The following is a 22,129-nucleotide window of genomic DNA, read 5'->3' on the forward strand; positions in this document are numbered from 1 at the left end:
GGGGTGATGACGGGGTGAAGCCAGTGCTGCTGGCTGGAGAGCGGGGCCAAGGAGGCCTCCACAGGGCTCTTCTCCTGAGAAAACTCATGGCCGTCAGCCCTCGCTCAGGCCAGGACTGGGAGTAGCAAACTCCACACCTGCAACCCTCTGCCCGTTTCTGTGACTGTCCCTTTTATGGTCTTTGCTACAGAAGGATTAAACATTTCTTCCCATCGTAGAGGTTCTGGGAATTCACGTACATGTTGGAGGAGGAGGAGGGTAACTATATTTCAAAAAAAAAAACCCACCCAAAATTTAGAATAGGTAGAAAGGAAGTATCACATGTCTCTTACACGATGTTTCCAGGAGTTGGAAGAGCAATGGGGCAATTCTGGGGGTGGAGGAGCTTTATGGGTGCAAGCCAGGCTGCCTGGGTGTGAGGTCCCATCTCCACCATTTCTGTTTCACTCTTAAGCAGAACAAGATTGTGGACAGAGAAGAAAGGGTGCTAGCAAAGCCTTAACACATCTCACGTGGCTGCAGAAGAGAATCCCACATCAGGGTCCTTCCTGTTAGGAAACAAGAAAACGCTATTTCCGTTGTGGAAAACCACTTAAGAATGAAAATGGCGCAAGGCGAGGGTGCTCTTAGGGCCCTTCTCCTTCCTGAGGTCAGTGGCAAGGCTCCACATCTTTACAAAGGCCTATAATTATCTTGGAAGGGTGATACTTGTTTTTCCTGGTCCCATCACGAAACTGCACACAAATACGGTTACGCCCTTACCTGGTTAGGATATAAATAACTGAGGAAATGGTGCTTTTTTAAATCAGTGTCACATCTAAGTCCACCATTTTAACTTTCAGTTGTACATAGATACCACAAATTTAAACTGATATTCAGGAGTTAGTGAAATTTTATACCAGATTTTTGATTGCCTCGTATTGTCATAAAAAGCAAAGCCAGTGTTTTGCATGTTTAATCATTTAGATAATAACAAACTTGCCAATAAGGAGAAATCCCTGTGTTCAGGGCCAATTCATCTACTGGTCCTTTACCTTCTGTCTGATAGGAGCAAGGACATTTTCTCAACACATACAACCTAGCCAGCCTGTACCAGATTTAAGGCAAAATCCTACCTTTAGAAGAACGTAGGTGTAACTAAAAGTGAGATGGAGCAGAGAAGAGTGAAATTATAACCAGGCAATAAGCTTACAGAAAATACGTAAACGGTTGCTGAATTTATATCGCTTTCCTTCTGTCATCCTATTTAATGTTCATTAAGAATTACATTGTGTTATTTGGCTGGTGACCACAAGTCCAGGAATTTGGAGGGAATGTTTTGTGGAATACCTATAACATATGTGTTAATTTTTTTTCATTATTTTTAGCTGTCTTATATGACAGTACATATGTCATTTTTCTAGAGTGTGTATGAAGATACAGATTTTTGTTGATCAAGTTTTATTTGTACTGAGTTTTAGGGGAGTTGTTCATTTCTTCTTGTGCGTTTCCTCCTCCACTTTTAGATGTTAACTAAACTACGCTTGCCAGAAGGGAAAAAGAGTGCTCTTCCCTCACCTCATCTCTGAGCTGGACGTCTTTACTTACGGCTTCTGATTCCAGATGCCTGCCTGTATTCTAGCAGTGATTTCTCAGCAGCAACCCTCTGGTTCCTGGCAGTGATGCCAGGTCGGTGTGTTCTGTGCTTTTGTGACCTTGTAAGTGACAGAGAGGAATCCCTGCTATATGAGGTGCCAGAATTATTGCCCCTTTTGTTATTAATGGGAAGTCCATCAACAGCAAACTTTGGAAGCAGCTGACGCTGCCAGCTTGATCCCAGTTTGCTCTGTCAGCAGCAAGTGTCTGTGTACATGAGCTTCCTCAAAACAGTGACTGGTAAATTCCTAACACTTCACAATTTCACCTTCTCATTTGCTCTAACTGGTTGTTGTGATCTTTGTACCCTCTGCTGTGCTTTCATTTTCAGACCTCATTGTTGGGTTCAATTTCCCAGGTAAGAATTCTTCTAGAATTCTGTGATCAGCCAGACCGCTGGATGCAGTGGTGAAAGGTGCCCTTTGCCAAAGCATCACCATGGTGGATGTCTGTTTTCACTGCTCTACAGCAATTTTGGTGCTATTCTTACATTACATTTGAGCGCAAGAATTGTACAAGGCCTGTTGACAACCTTTACTCATTGTGTCTTGATGGGTTATTTCCTCCAGATCAGCAGAAAGGTTCATAGGTAGATCATAAATACTTGGTCTCTGTTCCTGAAGTCAAAGGTCGCTTTGCGTGAAGACGGCAAGCTGAACGTATGAGTAGGAGAGGATTTACATCTGAAAGCCATTCTCCAGAATGACCAACTGCTGAATATCAGAAAGGAGTCCTTCCAAACCCGAGTAAGTCCATTTTTTTTCACATTCCTTGTTATTTTTTTCTTTCTGCATTGTATTCATTTAGTCAGATTTATCTTTTACTACTGCCTTTGCTTCCTGTAAATGCAGGTAAGCTGTTACAGAGCTGTCTGCAGGTAATCACCTACCAATGCAGGGAACATTTCTAACTTAGTTTAATAAAACAGGTGAGCTGTTGTGCAAAAAACACACTTCCTTTGCACTCAGATGAGATCAACTGGGCTATTGTTCAGAGTGGCTGCAATGCTTGGATAACAACCCTTTTGAAAAAAGCAACCCGCAGACATTCTGAGAACTATTTGCCAAGTTTAGAAATGGCATTATGGTATGGGCTAACTACATGCATTTATTGCCTAGGAGTGAATTAATATCACCCCTCTGGCAGAGAAAGGCAGTTCTTGGGATATCTGCTCTCCAGACGGAGAAAGTGTGTAGTGCTGAATGAGTACAAAAGGTAAGGAGGATCTTTCAAACTTCGTTAAATTCTTCCTTTCATAAGGCTTTCATCTGTGATCAGGATCCTTCCCTGTGGTGTTGCTGAGCTGTCAGACTTCAGTGCTGTCCCTGTTTTGCAGAAGTCAAGCACTGGTGGTTAAAAAACACGTGCTGAAAAATAAATAGGTAGAAATTGCTTCTGCACTTCCCACACCTTTTCATCTTGTCAAATGACAAAATCCTTCTTATTTATTAGAGCACAGAAGCTGTCAGGCAAGCAATTTTTCATTTGCAGTGGCTGCTGATGTTACTTCCATGTTGCTGTCTTCTCTTTCTAGGACAGATAATGTGGTGGGTTTGGGGTTTTTATTTTTTTTTTTGTAAGGGATTCTCTTGCCGTTATATCAGCAACTTCACTGCTGTTAGAGGTTTACACTGTAAGCCAAGCGACTCCAAAGGGGTTGTTCAGCTGAGCTGAAATCAGGTTTATTGTGTCAGACTCTAAAGGGAGGACTCCTCCTTTCTAGTCTTCCTGAATGTTCAGCTGAGGTGCTATGTTGGATTGCAAGCCTGATTTTTTTCACTGATGTGGGTGAGGCAGACAAGTGTGACAGCCTGGGGAAGAGGCATGACACTTCCTGACTCCCAGCCTGGCACCTTGTCCATGTGATTATAGACCTGTGTCACCATCCTTGGCAACAGACACACCAAAACTGAACTCATGGTAGGAAAGAACCATGGTGGTTCCATTTCCTTTCTAAGCAGCTGTTTGATTTCTATTGGAAACACTGTGATCTGAAAGCGAACAGCAGCATCTCAAGCAGTCCTCAGAGAACATAAGACACTTTTAAGCACCACTTTGGAAGTGATTTGTAGATCCTTCTTTCCAGATTTGCAGATCCTCTTTCTCTGTGAAGGTGACAGAGCACTGGCACAGGCTGCCCAGGGAGGTTGTGGAGTCTCCTTTTCTGGAGACATTCAAAACCAACCTGGATGAGTACTTGTGCGATCTACTGTAGGCGATTCTGCTCTGGCAGTGGGGCTAGACTAGATGATCTTTTGAGGTCCCTTCCAACCCCTGACATTCTGTTATTCTGTGTGATTCTGTGTATGCTTCCAACAAACTCCAGAAAGGTATTGACAGCTTTCAGATCATCATGCTTCTTGTGGCATCCAATGACTGGGGAGAGACTGAGAAAAAGAAAGAAAAGCTGCACAGGTACATGCCACGTTCTCATCCTGAAATTAGACATGTATTTTAGAAGGGAGAACTCAAGTTAAAAAGTTGAGTGAAATTAAAGTGCAAAGTACAAGCAGAAGGAAATGAAGATGATATACTGGGCGTTGTATTGAATCTTGACCCTGTTGGGGCTGCGTTCCTCACGTATGCCAGGCATGTTGTTGGCTTTTGTAGCTGGCCAGGCAGATTTCTTCAGCACTGAGCACCTCACTGAGGTTTCTAACTTCCTAGGTGGCCATGGGTACCGAATATGAAAAAGATCATATCAAAAAGCTGCAGGAGCAGCGTATGTCCATGCAAAAGAAGACCTTCACCAACTGGATGAACAATGTCTTCTACAGGAATAATGTAGGTAGATCCTTCAATTTGGGGATTTTTGTCTGTTTTTTTATTTTGCTCATTGTAAATTTTTTTTTACATATTTTGTCTAAGTGTTGTCATATATATAAATGCAAACAAAGAAGGCTTTGACTTGCCAGAGTGTTCCAGCCTGTATCTTTTATTTTATATCTATCTCCATCATCTGTGTACCAATCTGCGCTGAAGTCAGGGTTCACTAGACTATATATAACCCTGTCATATTGTGATGTCCACTGTGTCTTGATGATCACTTCAGAGGAAAACCTTGATTTGCTCTTCTTTTTCCCTGTAAGTAAAGTATCTGCAGATGTCTGGATTTACCCAAACAATGCTCAATTCTTAATTGCCTGGCCAAAATTTAAGACTTTCTGCTTTGCCTCATCAGTCCAACTTGAGCTGCTGCTCAATGACTGAAAAAGTTGCCTTAAGTCTAGCTGTTTCAGACATACTGCCAGACATACATACAGACTAGTTTATTTTCAGTAAGTCTCAGACTTTCTACAATTCAGAGCTACCATACAGTTGATACTGTGTGCAAGGTAACACCACTATATTCCAAAAGTCTCCAGACTTACTATAAATAAACCCATTTCAGGTACAAATAAAGTAGCTGTGTCACAAAAGGGAATTACATCATCCAAAACCAATTCCCTTGCTGAGAGTTAATGAAAATGGACCTTGATGACACCAAGAACCTCTTGGTTCCATTCTAGGTCATCACTGTTGTATAATGTTTTAACAATTAGATGCATTTTTTTCAATGTAATATTTTAAGCTGGTAACTTTTGCAAAGGCAGCCTCGGAGCACAACATACTTTTAAATTATTTTTTCTTACTGCAAGAAAAGAACTGCAAAACATATTCTCATTTTGCTGCCTGCAGAGAATTAGGGTTTTATCACATAGGAAATTACTTCCTTTTAGCTACAGATAAATATATAGACTTACTCATTTTAAAAACACCTTCACGTTCAAAGATTAAAATGCCAGTCTTAAATTCCTGCATGGTAGTTGTCCATGTGTCATAAAAGCATGAGGAAAAAAAACTGCAAGTGCTTTCAAACCATATACGGTCAGAAATGGTGCAGAGACCGACAGCTTATCTAGGTCTTCCCAGCAATGTAGTCTCAGCTTTTCAACAGACACTTTAAAGTCATTAGATCTTAGTACAGGACACCAGTATTCTCGATTGCTGTCTACTTCAAGTCTAGCAGCAAGGATACTGTTGGATTGAATTTGTTAAGTGGTCTGTGATTGGTGTCTTTATGAGAAGAAAGATGCAACAAAACTGTGAAAGCTGTCACTGGGTGAGGCGTAAGGCAGATACGTGAAGACTGCCTCTTTACAAATTTAAATGGAACTGTTCTTTATACAAGTGGCACAGAGTCTAACAGCTTTAACTCTTTTATGGTAATATACTGTAGGCAGAATTTTAGGTGTGTTTAATATGCAAGAAGAAGTAACATAGGCAACTAAACAGAGCGATTTTCATGGAAATAATCAGTCAGAGAAAGTCATATATTCTTGTTCCATGCGTGATACAGACTAAAAGTCTCTGAGTTGCTTTTACACTTCCAGCATTTTCTTTTTTTTCTCTGGAGAAAAGATCTATTAAACTGATTGAGATTTTGGTCAGGAATGAGAAAACTTATGTCTCGTCCTTTTTCCCCCCTCGTGTGTGACTATTCTTTGAATTCAAAATAAAAAAGCTACTACTTCAGATTTGGGTTTTTTTCCTTAAAACAAGAAGATACTTTACCATTATTTCAGAATCACGGTAAATTATTGTTAGGTGCCTGGTATGATTTTAATGTCACTTTTTGCTGGCTAATGGAATAAGGCCAAAAGGAAACACTCAAGGCAAGTTCTGGTTAGGTCAGAGTCCACACTGTCATGTTATATCACCTAGGCTCTGGGTGACCTCGCTACTGGCAGCAATGAAACACTTTTTTTTTTTTTTGTAAAAGATCTTAATCTTTCAGTTAGTGAGAGACTGGATAAAAATATATAGGCTTTGGGTAGTAGTGCAGGTCTAAGCAGGGCATAAAAGACTTTGCTGAGACTATGAAGTAAAACCCAAGTCATTGAATGGGATTGTCAGCTCCATTTTTAAATGAAATTCACTGTTCAGAATATAAACTTGAAAAAATTCCTTTGAATTGAAATAAAAAATACTAGCACTCCCAAAATGTTTGGGTTTTTTTTTTAAATGCTAGATTAATTTTTTTTAAATCTGCTTTTTTTCTTTGCTCATCTCTGGGGTTTTCTCTTTTGTTTACTTTTACTTCAGCCGACTTTCATAAATAATGTCGGTCCTCCTGCAAATCCATTTTTTGTGAATTAAGATTCTTCCCTTTTTGCATATACACACTGACATAAGACTCAGTGAAACAGTGAGAAGGTGGTGCTTGTTTAGTAGTGGAAGTAGAGGGTTCTGTGGGCCAAATGTTCAGCTGGAGTCTGTATCATCTGACTGGTGTTTGCAGGTAAAGGTTGAAATAGAAGATATTTACACAGACTTGAAGGATGGCATCTCTCTCATGCAACTCCTGGAGCTGCTCTCCGGAGAAGCTTTGCCCAGACCAAACCGGGGGAAGATGAGAGTGCATTTTCTGGAGAACAACAGCAAAGCCATCACATTTCTGAAATCCAAGGTAAGTTAATATTAATACTAGGGATCACAACAGTGTACGCATGTTACTAATTATAGTATTATGTTCATTACAATTTCCCCCTCTAATAATTATTCTTTCAGGCCAGCCAACTTTGTTGTTTTGAGTTTTTTTAAAGAAAAAAAAAAGTCATCAGATTTCAGTTTCTTTGAGTAACGTGACTTATAAACAGATGATGTTCCCCCAAAACAAATCACCTAAATGAAAACAGATTGCATTTCTGTATCTTTCTGGATGTTATGTTTTTCAGCTGTTGAGAGAAGCAAACATAATTAGGGAAAGGTGAAGCTGCCTGATATAAAACTAGAGATTTTTAAAACTCTTACAGTTTCAGCAAGTGATTGCAGTGGTTTTGTTGATTCCAGATACGCATGCTCTTTTCAGTTACAAGTTAGTATGTTGTTTTTTTTTTCCCTTTTTCAAGCGGGTGATTTATTGTAGACCTCTCTGGAAAATCATTGCACAAAACTCTTATGCTATTAATTCCAAAGGAGCAGAGGGGTTTCAGAGCAGTAGCCTTGGGCAAGTATTTAACACCTGCGTTTTTGCTACTTACCAACCAAACACAATACAGCAAAGGGCTCCAACTAAAACGTTCCTGCTAAGGGTACAGACCATGTAAGACCCAGTGGTATGTGCACATCCAGGCTTCGCCAGCTGGACCAGCCGCCCATCACTTGGCACGTGAGTCCAGCCTCCAAAGAGGGGGTGATACAGATAGCAGGAGCCAGTATAGCGTGCTCAGGCTTCTTACAGAGGTATCGCCTTGTTGGCCTCAGTTACAACCCAGTTCCCTGCTCAAGTATCAGTGGAGAAGGCAGCCCTGGCTTGTTTAGTAGGATGTTTGTACTGTTTGGTGAACCCAAGAGCTCTGTGCTGGCTAGCCGGCTGGAGACTGGACGGAGGAGATGGTCTCTGACTTTGCGCTACCGTCATTCCTTTGGAGGAAAAGAGCATCAAATTGTGTTTCTTTCCTCTCCTTAACCACACATTTTCAAAACCTTTATAGGAACTTTAAATCTCCGAGACTGCTATCCCTTTGCCAGGCTTTTACAGAAGTTCATCTCTGGTGTGCGTGAGAACGAGGGTGTGAACATGGCGTCCTGCAGGTATATAGGCAAATGAAGAAATCATGTAAAACCTGTTTCCTTAAGAAAATAGCCTGAACACCCTCTTCAATAACAGCTTGTAACACAAGTATCTCCTTCAGGGAACTGGACATGAGTACTTTTATGCTGCACAGATATTGGTTTATTAGCAGGTACAAGTAAAAGTGATTGGTCCTGAGAATATCGTGGATGGTGACAGAACCTTAATCCTGGGACTTATCTGGATCATTATACTTCGATTTCAGATTTCATCTATCAAACTTGATAAGGTAAACCAGTGTCTTTTTGACTAATTAGAGTATTTCAGAAACTTTGTAGAGTTTCAGGCTGGCAAGGGCCATTTTGATGAAGTTTTCCTGATCATTTTGAGCATGCGACTCTTATTATATTACCTGTTACTCAGCCACCAATATCTAAAATCAATTGAATCTCCTTGAAGGAGACAGAAAACAGTAACTTGGAGATAGATAGGGTATTTGTGTTCTCCAATCTCTTCCACAATTTTTTACTGACTTTAGACTCCAGAATTTCTCTGCAACAGTTCTCTCTGGTTTTGAACTACATTCAGCTTCTTTGCTCTTTCTCTGAATTAAAGTATTTTTAATTATTTAACATGTACTCTGAGTATGTGTGAAAGATAAGATCCTGTGAAGTTATTATGAAACCAAAGTTAATAATTTCTAACATTAGACCTGGATTCATTATATTTTGTTTCTGAGTTCTAGTTCACAGACAAGGAAGCAAATAAATGAAGCTTTGCTTTCCACTTGCTTTCTACAAACCTTACAGAAGAGAAGTGTTTAAAAAAAAAATTAATACCTGCATTTCACATTATAATTTCTGAGTTCATTCAGTTCACTTTTACTTTAATAGAACATTTCTGTTTTCGTGTTAAATCATTCTATGTTCATGGCAGATACAGTCTGCAAGTCATTGTGAATAGAACAGAAGTAACACAAAGTGATCTTTGTGTAAGCGTAAACCCACTGATGCTACTTTTGGGTATTGTTCACACTGACTTTTCTTTTCCCTGCTCTCTTCACAGGAAGAATTTGGAGGCAGAGCTGACGATCTATTTGCCAACGAAGCCTTACTGCTCTGGTGTCAGCATAAAACTGCCAGCTATTCCAACGTGAATGTGAAAGACTTCTCCAAAAGCTGGAGTGATGGGTTGGCCTTCAACGCACTTATACATGCTCACAGGTGAGATCGGATGGGTCAGTTCAGGAGGAGTTGCTCGTTGCTGTTTCTAGCTTAAAAACAAGTTTTTCCAGGGTCTGAATTGCAAGTATTTGTCAAGAAACTGTCAAATTCTCTTTGCCCTTTCTCACAAAATACTTTCCCTTTGTAAATGGATATCCTCTCTCTGAGGAAGAAAGGACCAAAAGCTCCTGGTTGGTAGTTCCTTTAGTTGCCCATAAAATTGAACTTTCAAGGAAATATGATGCATCTGAACAATGCTGCCCATTATTTGGTCTTATCTCCTCAGTCACGGTCCCATTGCTCTTTGCTCTCTTTGAAAAGTTATTATTTTAGAGATTGATTTTAATGTATCAACCTGAGGCATGTGTACCTTCTGGTTCAATTGTAACAGAGGAAGAGATCTCTCAGTCTTTTTCCTTCTCCCTTCTCTAGCGCTTTAAAAAAGTGTGAAGAAAACAGCCAAAGGCAGAAGAGAGAAACGACCTTATTAGACCCTTGAACATTTCTTCTCCCATTAACAGTTCTGATACAACCACAGTGGGATCCTGTAACTTCCCCAGCTGGGAGTCACCTGCCTTTTCAGAAGCGCCTGTCTAGTAGACTTTGATTTTCAGCCATTAGTAAAAACAAGAAATAAGTGAAGGACAGACATTTGGTAGGAGTGGTACTTCAATTTCAGAAGGGACAGTTTTCTTCCTGCTATGTAGGCAAGGGGCAATGCTCTAGAATGAAGCTCAGGGTCAGAGTAATTTCAGTGTTAATGTCACATTCCTTAGTCCAATAAACAGTTTATGGTTTATAATCTGAAAGAACTTACGACAAACATAAATCTTTCTTCCCCTCCACGCCCCGTTCTCCTCTTTGCGCAGGCCTGATCTCATCCACTATAGCTCGTTGCGGCAGGACCAGCCCATCAAAAACCTGAACAATGCATTCAATGTTGCTGAGAAAGAGCTAGGAATCAGCAAGCTGCTGGATGCTGAGGATGTGGCAGTCCCCTACCCAGATGAGAGATCCATCATGACTTATGTGTCGCTCTATTACCACTACTTCTCCAGGCTGAAACAAGGCCAGACGATACAAAAGCGACTTACCAAAGTAAGTGCCTCGCTGTCTTCAGAACTTAAAAGTTAAACACATGAAACTGAGTTTATAGTGGAAGGTTTGGGGGTTTTGTTTGGTGTTTTTTTTTTGTTCAAGCTCAATTTCAGGATAATTTGAACAAAAACCAATGGCACAGCCATTTTGAAAGACTTCTTACTGTCTTTTGAATCCTGAGAAGAGTCTGTAAACTCTGATCTCTAAAGGGCATTGCATTTATCTCACTGAAAATTAATCCCCTTTTGACCTCACAGTTCCTCTTTGAGAATTAATGTGGCTCTGAAGCAGCTTGAGGCATATACACTTCATTGATTTGGGGAGGATTACTGCTAGGCAGAAGCAGACCTAATCAATAATCTTTTGATTCAGTGGGAAGAATGATCTCTTACGCTATGAGACTACTTTGGGTTTTTATTTCCTGTGAAAATTCTCATACTTTCTTTCTAACTACTTAGGTACGAAATGGGAAAAGAAATACAACAACCTGATAAACCTGAAATAGTGCTTGAGGTACCAAGCATGTATTAGAGGAACTATAAACAGGCCATAACTTTTGTATTATGGAAAAAAACCAAAAAGAGTATTTCTTACTCTGTCCTTTTTCAGTTCTTATGTGCTCCAGTTTTTTTTCCACTTTGTATAGTATATTTTTTCCCTCTTTCTTTCCACTTACATGCTTCTTTTTCTCTCTTTGCCTTCTTCCCTATTTTTAGCCTGTCACTATATTATGTTCCCGTTCTCCTGCATTTCTGACATACATGAACCTTCAGAAGGACAACGAAACAGATGTTAATCTCTTCATGTCCTTAGTCCCCTCAAATAGGCAGCTCTGAACTTACTAATAGGATTGGGGAGAGAAGTCAGAATGTGTCAGGGAAGCCTTCGAGTTCAGACTAAGTGTGTGACCAGGATGGCAGAGAGAATCAGCTCAGCGAGGTAAATCTCCTTTTCGCCCCCTCCTGCGTGAGGTGACCATGCATTTGCTAGGATCTTTCAGCGAGAACTGGGTACGATGGCAGAAAAAACAGAAGGGAGCCCTGATGTCATGGGCTGCTTCTCCTGCACTAAAGGTTGGTGCTGTTTTGCTCCTCTTCCAACACTTTGGTGCTTACTCATCGCCAAGGGAGCTTTCTGGTAGGTAAAAGCAGATTACGATGTGCAGGGACCGGGTTTTTGCTCAGTGCCATCTCCCTTAGTAATCTGCCAGGCTGGAGCGTGCAGGCTCTGCGAGATGACAAACAACGTTGTTCAGTGTTAAACCTGACATCTCCAGGAGGGCTGCTAAGTTAGGGTGAAGGGAAAAAAGAACCCATATAGAAAAAAAAAGGTCAAAGATGGAAAAATAAAATTACAGTCAAGCAAAAGGATGATTTCATTCCAGTGATTTTAATTTCGTTACGGATTTCATTCTAAATGTTTGCTCCAATGTTTGCCTGAACTGTATAAATAATATAAAGGTAGGTCAGGCCACAAATGAAACTGGAGTTGGAAATTTAGTATTGAATCAGAGTTAGCATCCTCACCAAACCCCTGTTTGGCTACGACGTTAATTAATAATGTATATAAGGAGAAAACAGCTCTAACAGAAGTGATTGAGAAGGGGCTATTTGACCACAGTGGGAGAGAACCACATCTCACATCTTGAGACAGATATCGCATTACAGGGAGTAGGATCTTGTCAGATGGTGTGTGAACAGACTAAGGTGGTGAAGATAAAAGGGTCTAGTAGATGGGATAGAACTATTTTGGTTTTAGGAATAAGAACAGGGAAAAAAATCTGTTTATTTTCCATTATGAATCAAAAAATCTGAACCCTCAGTTTGAGATTCTTGCTCTCTAGTCAGCCCATGTGGGAGCTGCTGACAGTCTCCACATGCAGGCTGTTTGTTCCAAAATTAACCTTTTCTTAAATAAAAACTGAAATGACACGTTAAATAATTATTTCTCTGAGCTTTATGGAAAGTTTTTCTAGGGTTTTACCTGCCCTCAGATACGACAGCTATCACCACAGTGTTATAAAAATGTGATGACTGTGGCAACCTGCTTGTTAAATGCTATTTTCCTGACATGTCTTGGAATCCTAAGCTCAGTTTATGAAGATGTTGTTTCCTATTTATCCACCTTCTGCTTCTTATGTGGCTTGTAACTTCACATTCCTATCACAGATCGTGTTCTTCCTGAAGGAGATTGATGACTTGAAGCTTCTATACGAGCAGATGGTCTCTGACCTCCTGAAATGGATTAAACAGAAGGTGGTGGAACTGGATGACCGCCATTTCCCCAACTCTCTTCAGGAAATGTGGCTGCTCATGGCCAACTTTAAGACCTTCCGCACTGTGGAGAAACCCCCCAAATATCAAGAGAAAGGCATGATTGAAGCTCATCTCTTCAGCATCAGGACCAAACAAAGAGCCAACAACCAGCGGCCATACTTGCCCCCAGAAGGGAGGACACTGCAGGATGTGGAAAAGCACTGGAATATCCTGGAAAAGGCAGAGCACAACCGGGGAAAAGCTCTGCAAGAGGAGATGCTGAGGCTGGAAAGGCTGGAACAGCTAGTCCAGAGGTTCCTGAAGAAGGCAGCCCTGCGTGAATCCTACTTGGAAGACATGAGGAAGGTGATTGGGAAGCAGGACTTCTGGCCGGAGAGTGCAGACAGGATGGAGGCCGCCAGTAAGAAGCTGGAAGCCATCGTGGCAGATGTCCTCCCCAGGAGGGAACGCTTCACAGCTTTGGAGAAAATGGCCACAGTCATCAGCCAGGAGAACTACCATGGCAAAGACCAAATTGTGAAGAAGTGAGTGACGGTCGTGAGGCTGGGTAGTGGTGGAAGTTGAAATGAGTTGAAAGTCTGTGATGTGGTGGAAGAAAATGAATTGTAGCTGTGAATCGTAGCTCTGCTCCTCCTGAGTAGACCATCAGGGTTTTCTCTGACCTGTGAACAGTTTCAGCAGATAAGACAAAAGCTTCATCCTCTTTATTTTATTTTTTTTCTTGAACGATCAAACCCTTAGACTGGTTTGTGGGGAAAAATAGTTTTAAGATATTTTCATTTTATATGAAAAAACTTGTTCTGCCAAAAATTCTATCTTCTATTGAAAATGATTAGAGGGATACTCTTTTTCCAAATCAACGCATCCTCTTTTTCGGCATGTAGTTTGGGCAAATGCAGATTGGTTAAGGCACAAAGTCTTTTCGGGCTTTAGTTTGCAGCAAATCTTGAGAATGTCGTACCAATTACTTGACTCGTAGTATTTCAGTGCTTTTCTAAGTTCAGGCAAAATCACAAACCTGTGGGAAAACTATGAAAAAGAGTTATAAAAAAGCAAACCAAACTCTTTATGAGATCAGATTGTGACTTATGATATAGTTAGGTTAATTTTTTACTTGTTACTTTAAGCAGACAATACAGCTTTTTTTTGTTGTTTTTTTTTCTCCAAAGCCTTTCCATTTGATAATGAAAGCAATGTGGGATTTGATGTATAAAGATCCATAAAAAAGATGTCTAAATTAAAAAGAGTCAATGACAATTGACATGCTAGTCAAAATTCCTCTCCGTGATCACACTAATTAGATAAAAACATGGCTTTGACCTATTTTGTGATCATGGCCTGTCCTCTTGCACTGGTGGCAAGACCTGTGTGTGTTCATTTAAATCCTCTAAAGCTGCAAGCACTGAGAATCTCCCAGTGCTGCCTGAAGTCTTTAGTCCAAATTGATCATTTCTCTCCCTTCCTTTGTAGGCAAAGCAGCATTTCCAAGCAATGGCAGGATCTTCTGGATCAGCTGCAGAGACGACAGCACTCCCTGGGTACAATGCAGGAAATTCTGGGCCTCCTGAGGGATATTGATGCTATTACAGAAGAGCTGAAAGAGCTGCAGGTACTGAGCCCTCTCCACCAGCACACAGCGACCAGTGTGCGTCTGTAAAAAAGACCCCATGTTCCAGAGACTGCCTGGTGCTAGCAGAAAATAAATCTATCAGCAATAGGAAAAAAATACGCTATTTTTACTTAAGTGTTTAACTATGCATTTCAGTCCATCATTGCAGGTAACTATATGAGAAAAACAGACTGTGCTACAGGGGCTTTCATTAATCAGAAAGCCAGATACCGTATTACAGGGAGTGCACTACAGGTTCAACTTATGTGGTAAAATAAAGATGGGAAATAACCTCACCCCGATTTAGAACTGTAAAAGCAAAAGTGGAGTAAACCAGCCTCCTATTCCCATTCCACATAATTCTTCTGAATTACCTTCTGGAAGTACCTCCAGTGATCATATAGGTGGGGACTAGCTTGTGCATCTATCTGGTTTTCAGGTATCTAAACTTATGAGAGAGAAAAGGTTCACTGTAAATGCACAGTGATTGCTTTTAGCAAGAATTTCCAGGTGCCACCAGAAGATCAGAGCGCAAGGTCTTCCCCTTAGCATGGGAAATACTGGTTTCATATTGATTTTGTAATGCCAGGAAGTATATCTCTCTCTTTTGGTCTTGCCTTATGTAAAGACAGGAAAAGCCTCGTGACTATGGGTTGCCTTGTACCTAAGTTGGAAGAGTCAACATGCTGTATGAAGTTGTGGGTTTCAGATTAAAGATAAGAGCTATCTCTAAGTTGTGAATCTTTCTGTCCTGATGTTAGTAAGCAAAAACACCTAACGGCAATAATGTTGAAACCATGATAGCCTGAGGATGTGGGAGAAGATTGGTAAGGAAAGATAACATCGTACAACAGGCTTAACAGCTGTATCTGTTGATACAATTAGTAAGAGTATAGACTCTTAAACACTTGCCACTTTCATCAGCCACCAGTTAAACACTAGTAGAAGCACTTATTTTCACTGTTTACATAGCAAAGGCAAGTAAGTGACTCAAATAACAAAAATCCACATTGCAGTCAAAATATACCATCAAGTGGGTTATTGAAGAGTTCTCCAAGTACAGACTGTGAATCAATCTGCCCACAGGTGCGTGGCAAAGGACTTTGTCTTGCACTCATGAGTTCTGAGACTCTGAGTGCCCAATCAATAGAAATAATTTTGATGTGAAATCATATGCTTGTTTGAAGAGGCAGTTTGTTGCACCGCAGTAGATAGAAACTCTGGATTGTTGCCAGAGTTAGCTTGTGAAATTGAAGGGAAAGTAGAATTCTTCCAATTAGGCAGCTTTTCAGCTCTACCTTTCTGACATTGTTCTTTTGCATTTAGAAGTTATGAGAGTCAACATGAATCTCTCAACTGTTTTCTTTGTTCTGGGCCGCTGGCTGAGCTCTCTGCCAGTGCCTTTTGTTTATCACTTTGTTTGCAGGTGCTAGTGAATTCCCAGGACTGTGGGAAGCAGCTCCTGGAAGTAGAAGATTTGCTGCAGAAGCACAACTTGGTTGACTCGCAGATCTCTTCCTATGATGATAGACTGACACACATCACCCAGAGGACAGCAGAAATCAGCAAGAATAGCACGGTTAAACCAGAAGTGCTTTATGCCAAAGTTCAGATGCTCCGTCAGCTGTATCAGAACCTTACAGCTCTGAGCAAGTCACGGTAGGGCTGTGCTTATGGCTCTGTTCTTCCTAATTAGGATAGCAAATCCCTCTCTTGATCAGAAGACACAGCTTCCCAGCATCTGATTTTTTTTTAATTTCTCCACTTATCAAAACATAACACAAACAACTTGAGTGTCCTGATTGCACTTGAATGAGAGAGATCACTTGCTTTCATAGGTGAAGAATATCTTTATTCTCTCAGCATTTATTATGACTTGCTTTGTGTGAAGGCTGAACAGCATGTGGTTATCTCCTCATCTCCTAGAGGCAGAAGGAGATGTAATTTTGTTCCCTTTGTTTTCTTCCATGAATAAATTAATCTATGACACAGAGGTATTAAAGGCATTCAGATTGTGAATTTTCTGAATTCTTCTTTGATTATCCTACCATTGTCACCATGGGATCCTAATTCTGACTGAGATATACTGTTTGTTTCTTTGTTTCAGAAAATCTCAACTAGAAGAGGCTTTGAAGCTTTTTGAATTCTTCCGTGACTGCAAAGAGGAAGAATCGTGGATCTCTGAGAAATGGAAGCTGGCCAGAACAACAACATTGGGGAAAGATGTCAGCCAGATTACAGCCTCTATTCAAAAGCACAAGGTATCTTACTCTGCTGGTGGTGCCTCGTCTTTGTGTGATAGCAAGATTTTAGAACATCTGTCTCCTTCAGTCAATGCATCGCTTATAAGGAAGCTGTAAAGCTTGTTATCTCAACTGTCTTGACTACTGTTTGGAATTTAAAAAAAATATACAGAGTTTGGATTTTTTCTTAAGAGCATAAGGAAAAGGAGAGAGAAGGAAAATGCTTCATATTGGACTAGAAGCATGGCTTCTAGTGAAGACATTGGGCTCCCTATTAGCTCACTTTGGATGGGAAGGGAAGAAGACTGATAGTTTTTGGTTCTCCCGCCTTTCCTGGCCAAGAGAGATGTGGGCAAAGAAAGAGATTGTGAAAAGATGATGGATGTCAGCCAGGATGGGTAATGTGTGAGCTCACAAATCTCTTGCTGCTGTCCGTAAGGGCTTGCTTGTGGGCTACTCTCAAAAGTTTAAGTACAGAACTACTGCCTTCTTATAGCAAAGAATCACTGTGGACAAGTGAAGAGACCTGTGGACTTGAGAACTTGCATGACAAAACTGAAACAGGAGCCTCTTCTGTAGTTTTAATATACGTTTGTGTGCATCTGTTTGTGTATTTGTAGCTTCTGGAAGGTATAGGACAGCCAAATTGGTGGATGATGAATAAGTATCTCCTTCAGAGAAGGATACTGCATAACAAGCTTCACATCAAAGGCAGAAAGTAGGAGAGTAACTTGTGTGAGGGGAGCTAAGGGACAGTCACCTCAGGGCTCAGGGAAAAGTCATAAGCATGAATAGGACACAGGGCTTTTGGAAATGGATGTATTACAGTAGTGGAGAACAGGACCTCCTTTTCTGATGGGGAGTGAGTTGTGTTGACATGTCTCGTGTCCTTCTTCTAGGCACTTGAAGCAGAGTGCAATTCCCACAGGGCCGTGTGTGCAGATGTGATGAGGAGGGGCTGGGACCTGAGCCAGAAGAACCCCGCGCGCCAGGAGGACATAGTACGGCAGACGGACAACCTCCAGAAGTTGTGGCAGCAGCTCCAGGATGAGGTGGCTGATCGCAAAAGCCGCCTGCAGGCAGCAGCTCTGGTCAAACAGGTGAGCAGGGCTCTGCTGTCCTGTGTGGCACGGGGCACGCGGAGGTGGTTCGCTTCTGCCCCGTGCCCCTCACGTGCAAGGCAACATTGGGAAGGGCAGGAAGCCTTCAGGTGTCGTTCTTCAAAAAGGTATCCAGCAGTGAAGTCTCAATCCTTCTGCAAGCCAGCCAGGCAGGAGATTGGAGCAGCTGGGAGCTGCTCTAACTTAAAAATGCTAACAGAATAACTCACATAAATGTGCTGATGCAGAGCCTTTTCTGAGGTTGGGATCTAGGTATCTGTGTGAGATTTTTCTAAGATTAATAAAACAAAACAACAAAAAATCACATTGTAACACTTAGATATACCATAAACTTCCCAAAGCCTGGGAAACATTTTCCCCTGCCACTCTGATCTACACGTTTACACCTACAGATGTTCACACATCTGCAAATAAAGAGCTCACAAAGCTCAAAAACGTTCACAAATTGCATAACATTATCTAAGGTATTCTTATTCTTCCTTTTTAAAGTTTTTTTGCTCAGTCTTTTGTTCCCATGAGATGCTTAAACAAAACTTAAGAGCTCTGTTCCTGACAAAGTCTAAATTTTCTCTTCTGCCTAGTAATTTTAGCGTTATTACGGTGTTTTAGTTTTCTTTTTCATTCACTACTATGCATTTTCTTTTTTATTGGTTATTGTACCCTTATTCTATATTTCAAAATCTTGTGTGGTTTTTTTACAACCATAGCCAGGCAGACTTCAAATTCTGGAAGAAAGACGACTTTTGTTGTAGACTGAGTTCGTTGTTCATTTTTGGACTATTCCTTAGAACATTTAGAAAATACCTGTTGGAATTACCTGGTGCCTACCAACGTCATATGTTGTGGGTTCCTTTTACTGCTGTTATTAAGCACCATACAGTTTTAGTTAGCTAGGAGTTTTTAAAAAGTTATACAGGCAATCCTTGAATCTATTTATTCACTGTTATTCTGTGAATTATCTATGCTTGGTGTCATCATGAAATACATCATAGATTTAGAGCTACCTTATTTATAGCTTTCACAGCACCTGGAAGTAACCTTATAGCTACAGCCCTCATGGCATTTCTCCTTATTCATAATTTTCAAAAGAGGAAGGAGCTGGACATGATACTTTCAGGATGAAGCCAAGGTTTTTCTTTCCTGTGCTCCTTCAGTACTTTGCTGACATCGATGAGGCAAATTCCTGGTTGCGAGAAAGGCAGCCCCTTCTGAGCAGCAAGGACTACGGAAAAGACGAATCGAGCGCCGAAGCGCTGCTGCATCGTCACTTGCGCCTGGAGAAGGAGATTACAGCCTATGCCTCCGAGATGAGACGCCTGAAAGAGCAGGCTGACACCGCAGCACAGCAGGCTCCAGCTGCAGTACGTAGACGAGGGGTCGTGTCACGTTTTGTTGAAGAAAACGTAATGGTTTTTAATTATGCAAAATATTTTGCTTTTGCCAAAATAGAATATTCCAAACTACCTAAACAAGAACGGTGGGTTTTTTTTAATTCTGAAGATTTTTTTAATTAGAATTGAGGCAAGTTTTTAGATGACAAGAAGTTCACTGGCCGCTTGTAGCCCACCTAGTTAGTGTTCTGTCCTCACAGATACCTTCTCAGTCTTTATTCTCATAATATTATTAATTTCAATCAGCTTTAAAAAGCAGACATTTAGTCTAAACATCTTTACAAATTCTTTCTGCATCCTAATGTAGTGACAAACCATTCCACATCTCCAGGAGCGATTCATACTATCCCAGGATTGGATGTTTAAGGCACATGGGATGAAGTTGACCTCTGCAGATGCCTCTCTTCTTCACTGACCAGAAAGGAAAATTTTGACTTGAGCTGAGCTCATTTGACAACAGAATTCAGGGCAGATGAATGACAGAGTTTAGAGTTTGCTTCTTTCAGGCTTCAATGTTCACTCAGTCAATTTGAGAGCTATGAGTACCACTGTGGGTTTTTCCTTTACCTCGTCATTCCAACACCAATTTTCATTAGAACAAAAATTTTATTGCTTTTTTATTAAACATGAAAAAGCATGTGACAAGCTGGCATTGATGTGTAAATAAAAGCATTTAATCACTGGCAATATTCAGGTACTAAAATAGAGTTGTGAGTATAGCTGATGCCAATTTTAAAAGTCAAAAAAAAAACAACCACAAAAAACCACCAGAACAAAAAAAAAACGAAAACAACCCAACCTTGATGTGTACGCAAAATGAGAGTTTTTACTGAATCAGTATACTTTAAAATGAGATAGATGAAACTACTGCTTTCAACAAAAGTAAATGGTTCATTTTTTCAGAATAAAACAAAGGAAAAAGATTCAGACAAATACTGGAAATGGTTTGTTTAAAGGGTCAGAATGCTGGGATTTGCACTAGCAAATCCAAATTTCCCTTCCATGTGAAATTTTAATCTAAATCAGAAATATTCACCCATTGTTTCTGTTAAATTTTGCTTAACAGATGGTGAAGACAGAAGCCCCAAGTGACTTAAATCAAAAGACAACCAAACTACCATTCAGTCGAACCTGGGCAACATCTGAAACTGCATTCCCTGGAACCTCCAGCCCAGATGTTCATTTTCTTCCAGAGAACATCTGGAAAACCCAGGATGAAATAGATTCACTTTATGAAAATCTACAGAGCATGGCTGAGGTATTATATTGGCAAACTTCCCATTTGCCCTCTAGTCTTTTTACTTTATGAAGAGTGGATTCTTTTGTGTATTTTTTTTTTCCTCTCCCTTAATGTTTGCTTGCTGCAACATCTAAATCTTTGGGCTGTTTTACTTTATGCCAGAAAAAATAAACAACCATAATCTGCATTCTTTATTACTTTTCCACTCCAACCTGCACTATCCTGCCATGAAGACCAACAAAAACATACCGCATGGGACTTTTAGATATTCCTGAGATTACTGAGGTAAATCTTAGTCAGCAGCAGCAAGCATCACAGCAGCCTTGCTGTCTGTCAGGGGCTGAGTACTCTCCAACTGCTTCTCTTACACTTTTAAACCACAGTTGCTCTGGGAAGGAGTATTGTGATCTTAAGGTAACCTGTTCTCTTTCAGTAGTACCTGGCAAAACTACTAAGCTACCACCTGTGTATTGTAGTTTAAATATTTTAATATTTTTTCTTTCCTCAGATGGCAAGGAGTTATTATAGCAATACTTAAGTCTTTATCTGTTTTACAGGACAGGAAAAAAGCTCTGGAGGAAATGATTGGATATTACCGATTCTGTAGCTCTTGCAAAGAATTTCAGTCATGGATGAAAGATAAAGAGAACATTTTCCGAACTCTTCAGCCTCAAGCAGACAATGTGGAGGTCATGCAGCAGAAATATCAGGTAGCCTCTTCTTCCCTGCCAACAGATGACACCTTTTGAATCAGATTGACTTTGGGAGCATATATAAAGTTGAGGAATGAAATTTTGAGAGTCTTCTCATTCATTTCAACCTGTGGAGTTGTGCATAGATCAAATATTTGTTTCATGTACACTATGCCAAGCTTATTGAAGCTGATGTAACTATGTCCTGTTAACTTCTCCTGTGGACATGATGTCCTCCACAAATATCATGGCACAAAAGGACTCTTTTTGTGGTTCATCTTATGCCACTTGAAGAAAAATGCCAGAATATGAAAAAAATCCTACAGTGCCCTTGCATCCCAGTGAGGTGGGATATATGTGCAAGGATGTAGTGGGCACACTGGGGATGTCAAGAGGGCTATAGGGGAACCACGTGTGCGGAGGTGTACGTGTGGTGTCAGCAGACAGGTAAGTGGAGAAGACATCTGGGAAAGTGGGAGCTGAGTAGATATGACAGATTATTGAGATATGTGTCCATGCAAATGGAAAAAAACCTCAGGTTCTGCTTTCTTGTAATCTTTTCTGTTTTAGAGCTTTTTAATGGAACTGGCTGCAGGCAAAGGCCAGCTGGGAGATATTGAAAACTTGGCTGTTAAATATGGAAAGATCAGTCCTAGCAAATATTTTGAGATCCAGATTTGGGTTGAAGAGATCAACAGCAGGTAAAGGCGCTACTGATAAAACAAGGCTGTCTCACTAGGGGCAACTGAAGAGAAGACCTGATCCTTCACGCTCCAGCTAAACTACGCTGACAAGAGTACCCGTCTGACAGATATTTAACTCCCAGAACCAGGCTGAAGGAAGGCTTTGGGGGTGTGGCTGAGGTTTGCTATGTTGGGGGGCAGCTATTGCCACCAGACTGGGACCAGGGTGACAGAGCTGGGGCTGCTCCCTGGGCCCAGGCTGGGCCTTGCAGCTGGGATCTGTCCTACTGCCCTGACCAGGGCAGGCAGAGGGAGGAATGAGGGACAGCCCTCAGTCTCCATGGCCCAACTAATCTGTAGGG

The 22,129-nt window shown here is 40.8% G+C and overlaps 1 protein-coding gene across 1 annotated transcript in view; it reads left to right on the top strand.

Moving 5' to 3' along the window:
• Positions 1-4,308: 4,308 nt before the first annotated feature.
• The window catches only part of SPTBN5 (spectrin, beta, non-erythrocytic 5), a 93,457-nt gene continuing 75,636 nt past the window's right edge, over positions 4,309-22,129 (top strand). The window contains 14 exon segments of the mRNA XM_009865286.1: positions 4,309-4,419; positions 6,917-7,084; positions 8,361-8,480; positions 9,257-9,414; positions 10,284-10,512; positions 12,681-13,312; positions 14,259-14,397; positions 15,824-16,056; positions 16,505-16,658; positions 17,540-17,740; positions 18,916-19,122; positions 20,219-20,410; positions 20,950-21,102; positions 21,655-21,785. Coding sequence (XP_009863588.1) covers positions 4,309-4,419; positions 6,917-7,084; positions 8,361-8,480; positions 9,257-9,414; positions 10,284-10,512; positions 12,681-13,312; positions 14,259-14,397; positions 15,824-16,056; positions 16,505-16,658; positions 17,540-17,740; positions 18,916-19,122; positions 20,219-20,410; positions 20,950-21,102; positions 21,655-21,785 — 2,828 coding nt within the window.

The sequence above is a fragment of the Apaloderma vittatum genome, unplaced genomic scaffold, assembly GCF_000703405.1.
Source record: "Apaloderma vittatum isolate BGI_N311 unplaced genomic scaffold, ASM70340v1 scaffold6552, whole genome shotgun sequence".
NCBI lineage: Eukaryota > Metazoa > Chordata > Aves > Trogoniformes > Trogonidae > Apaloderma > Apaloderma vittatum.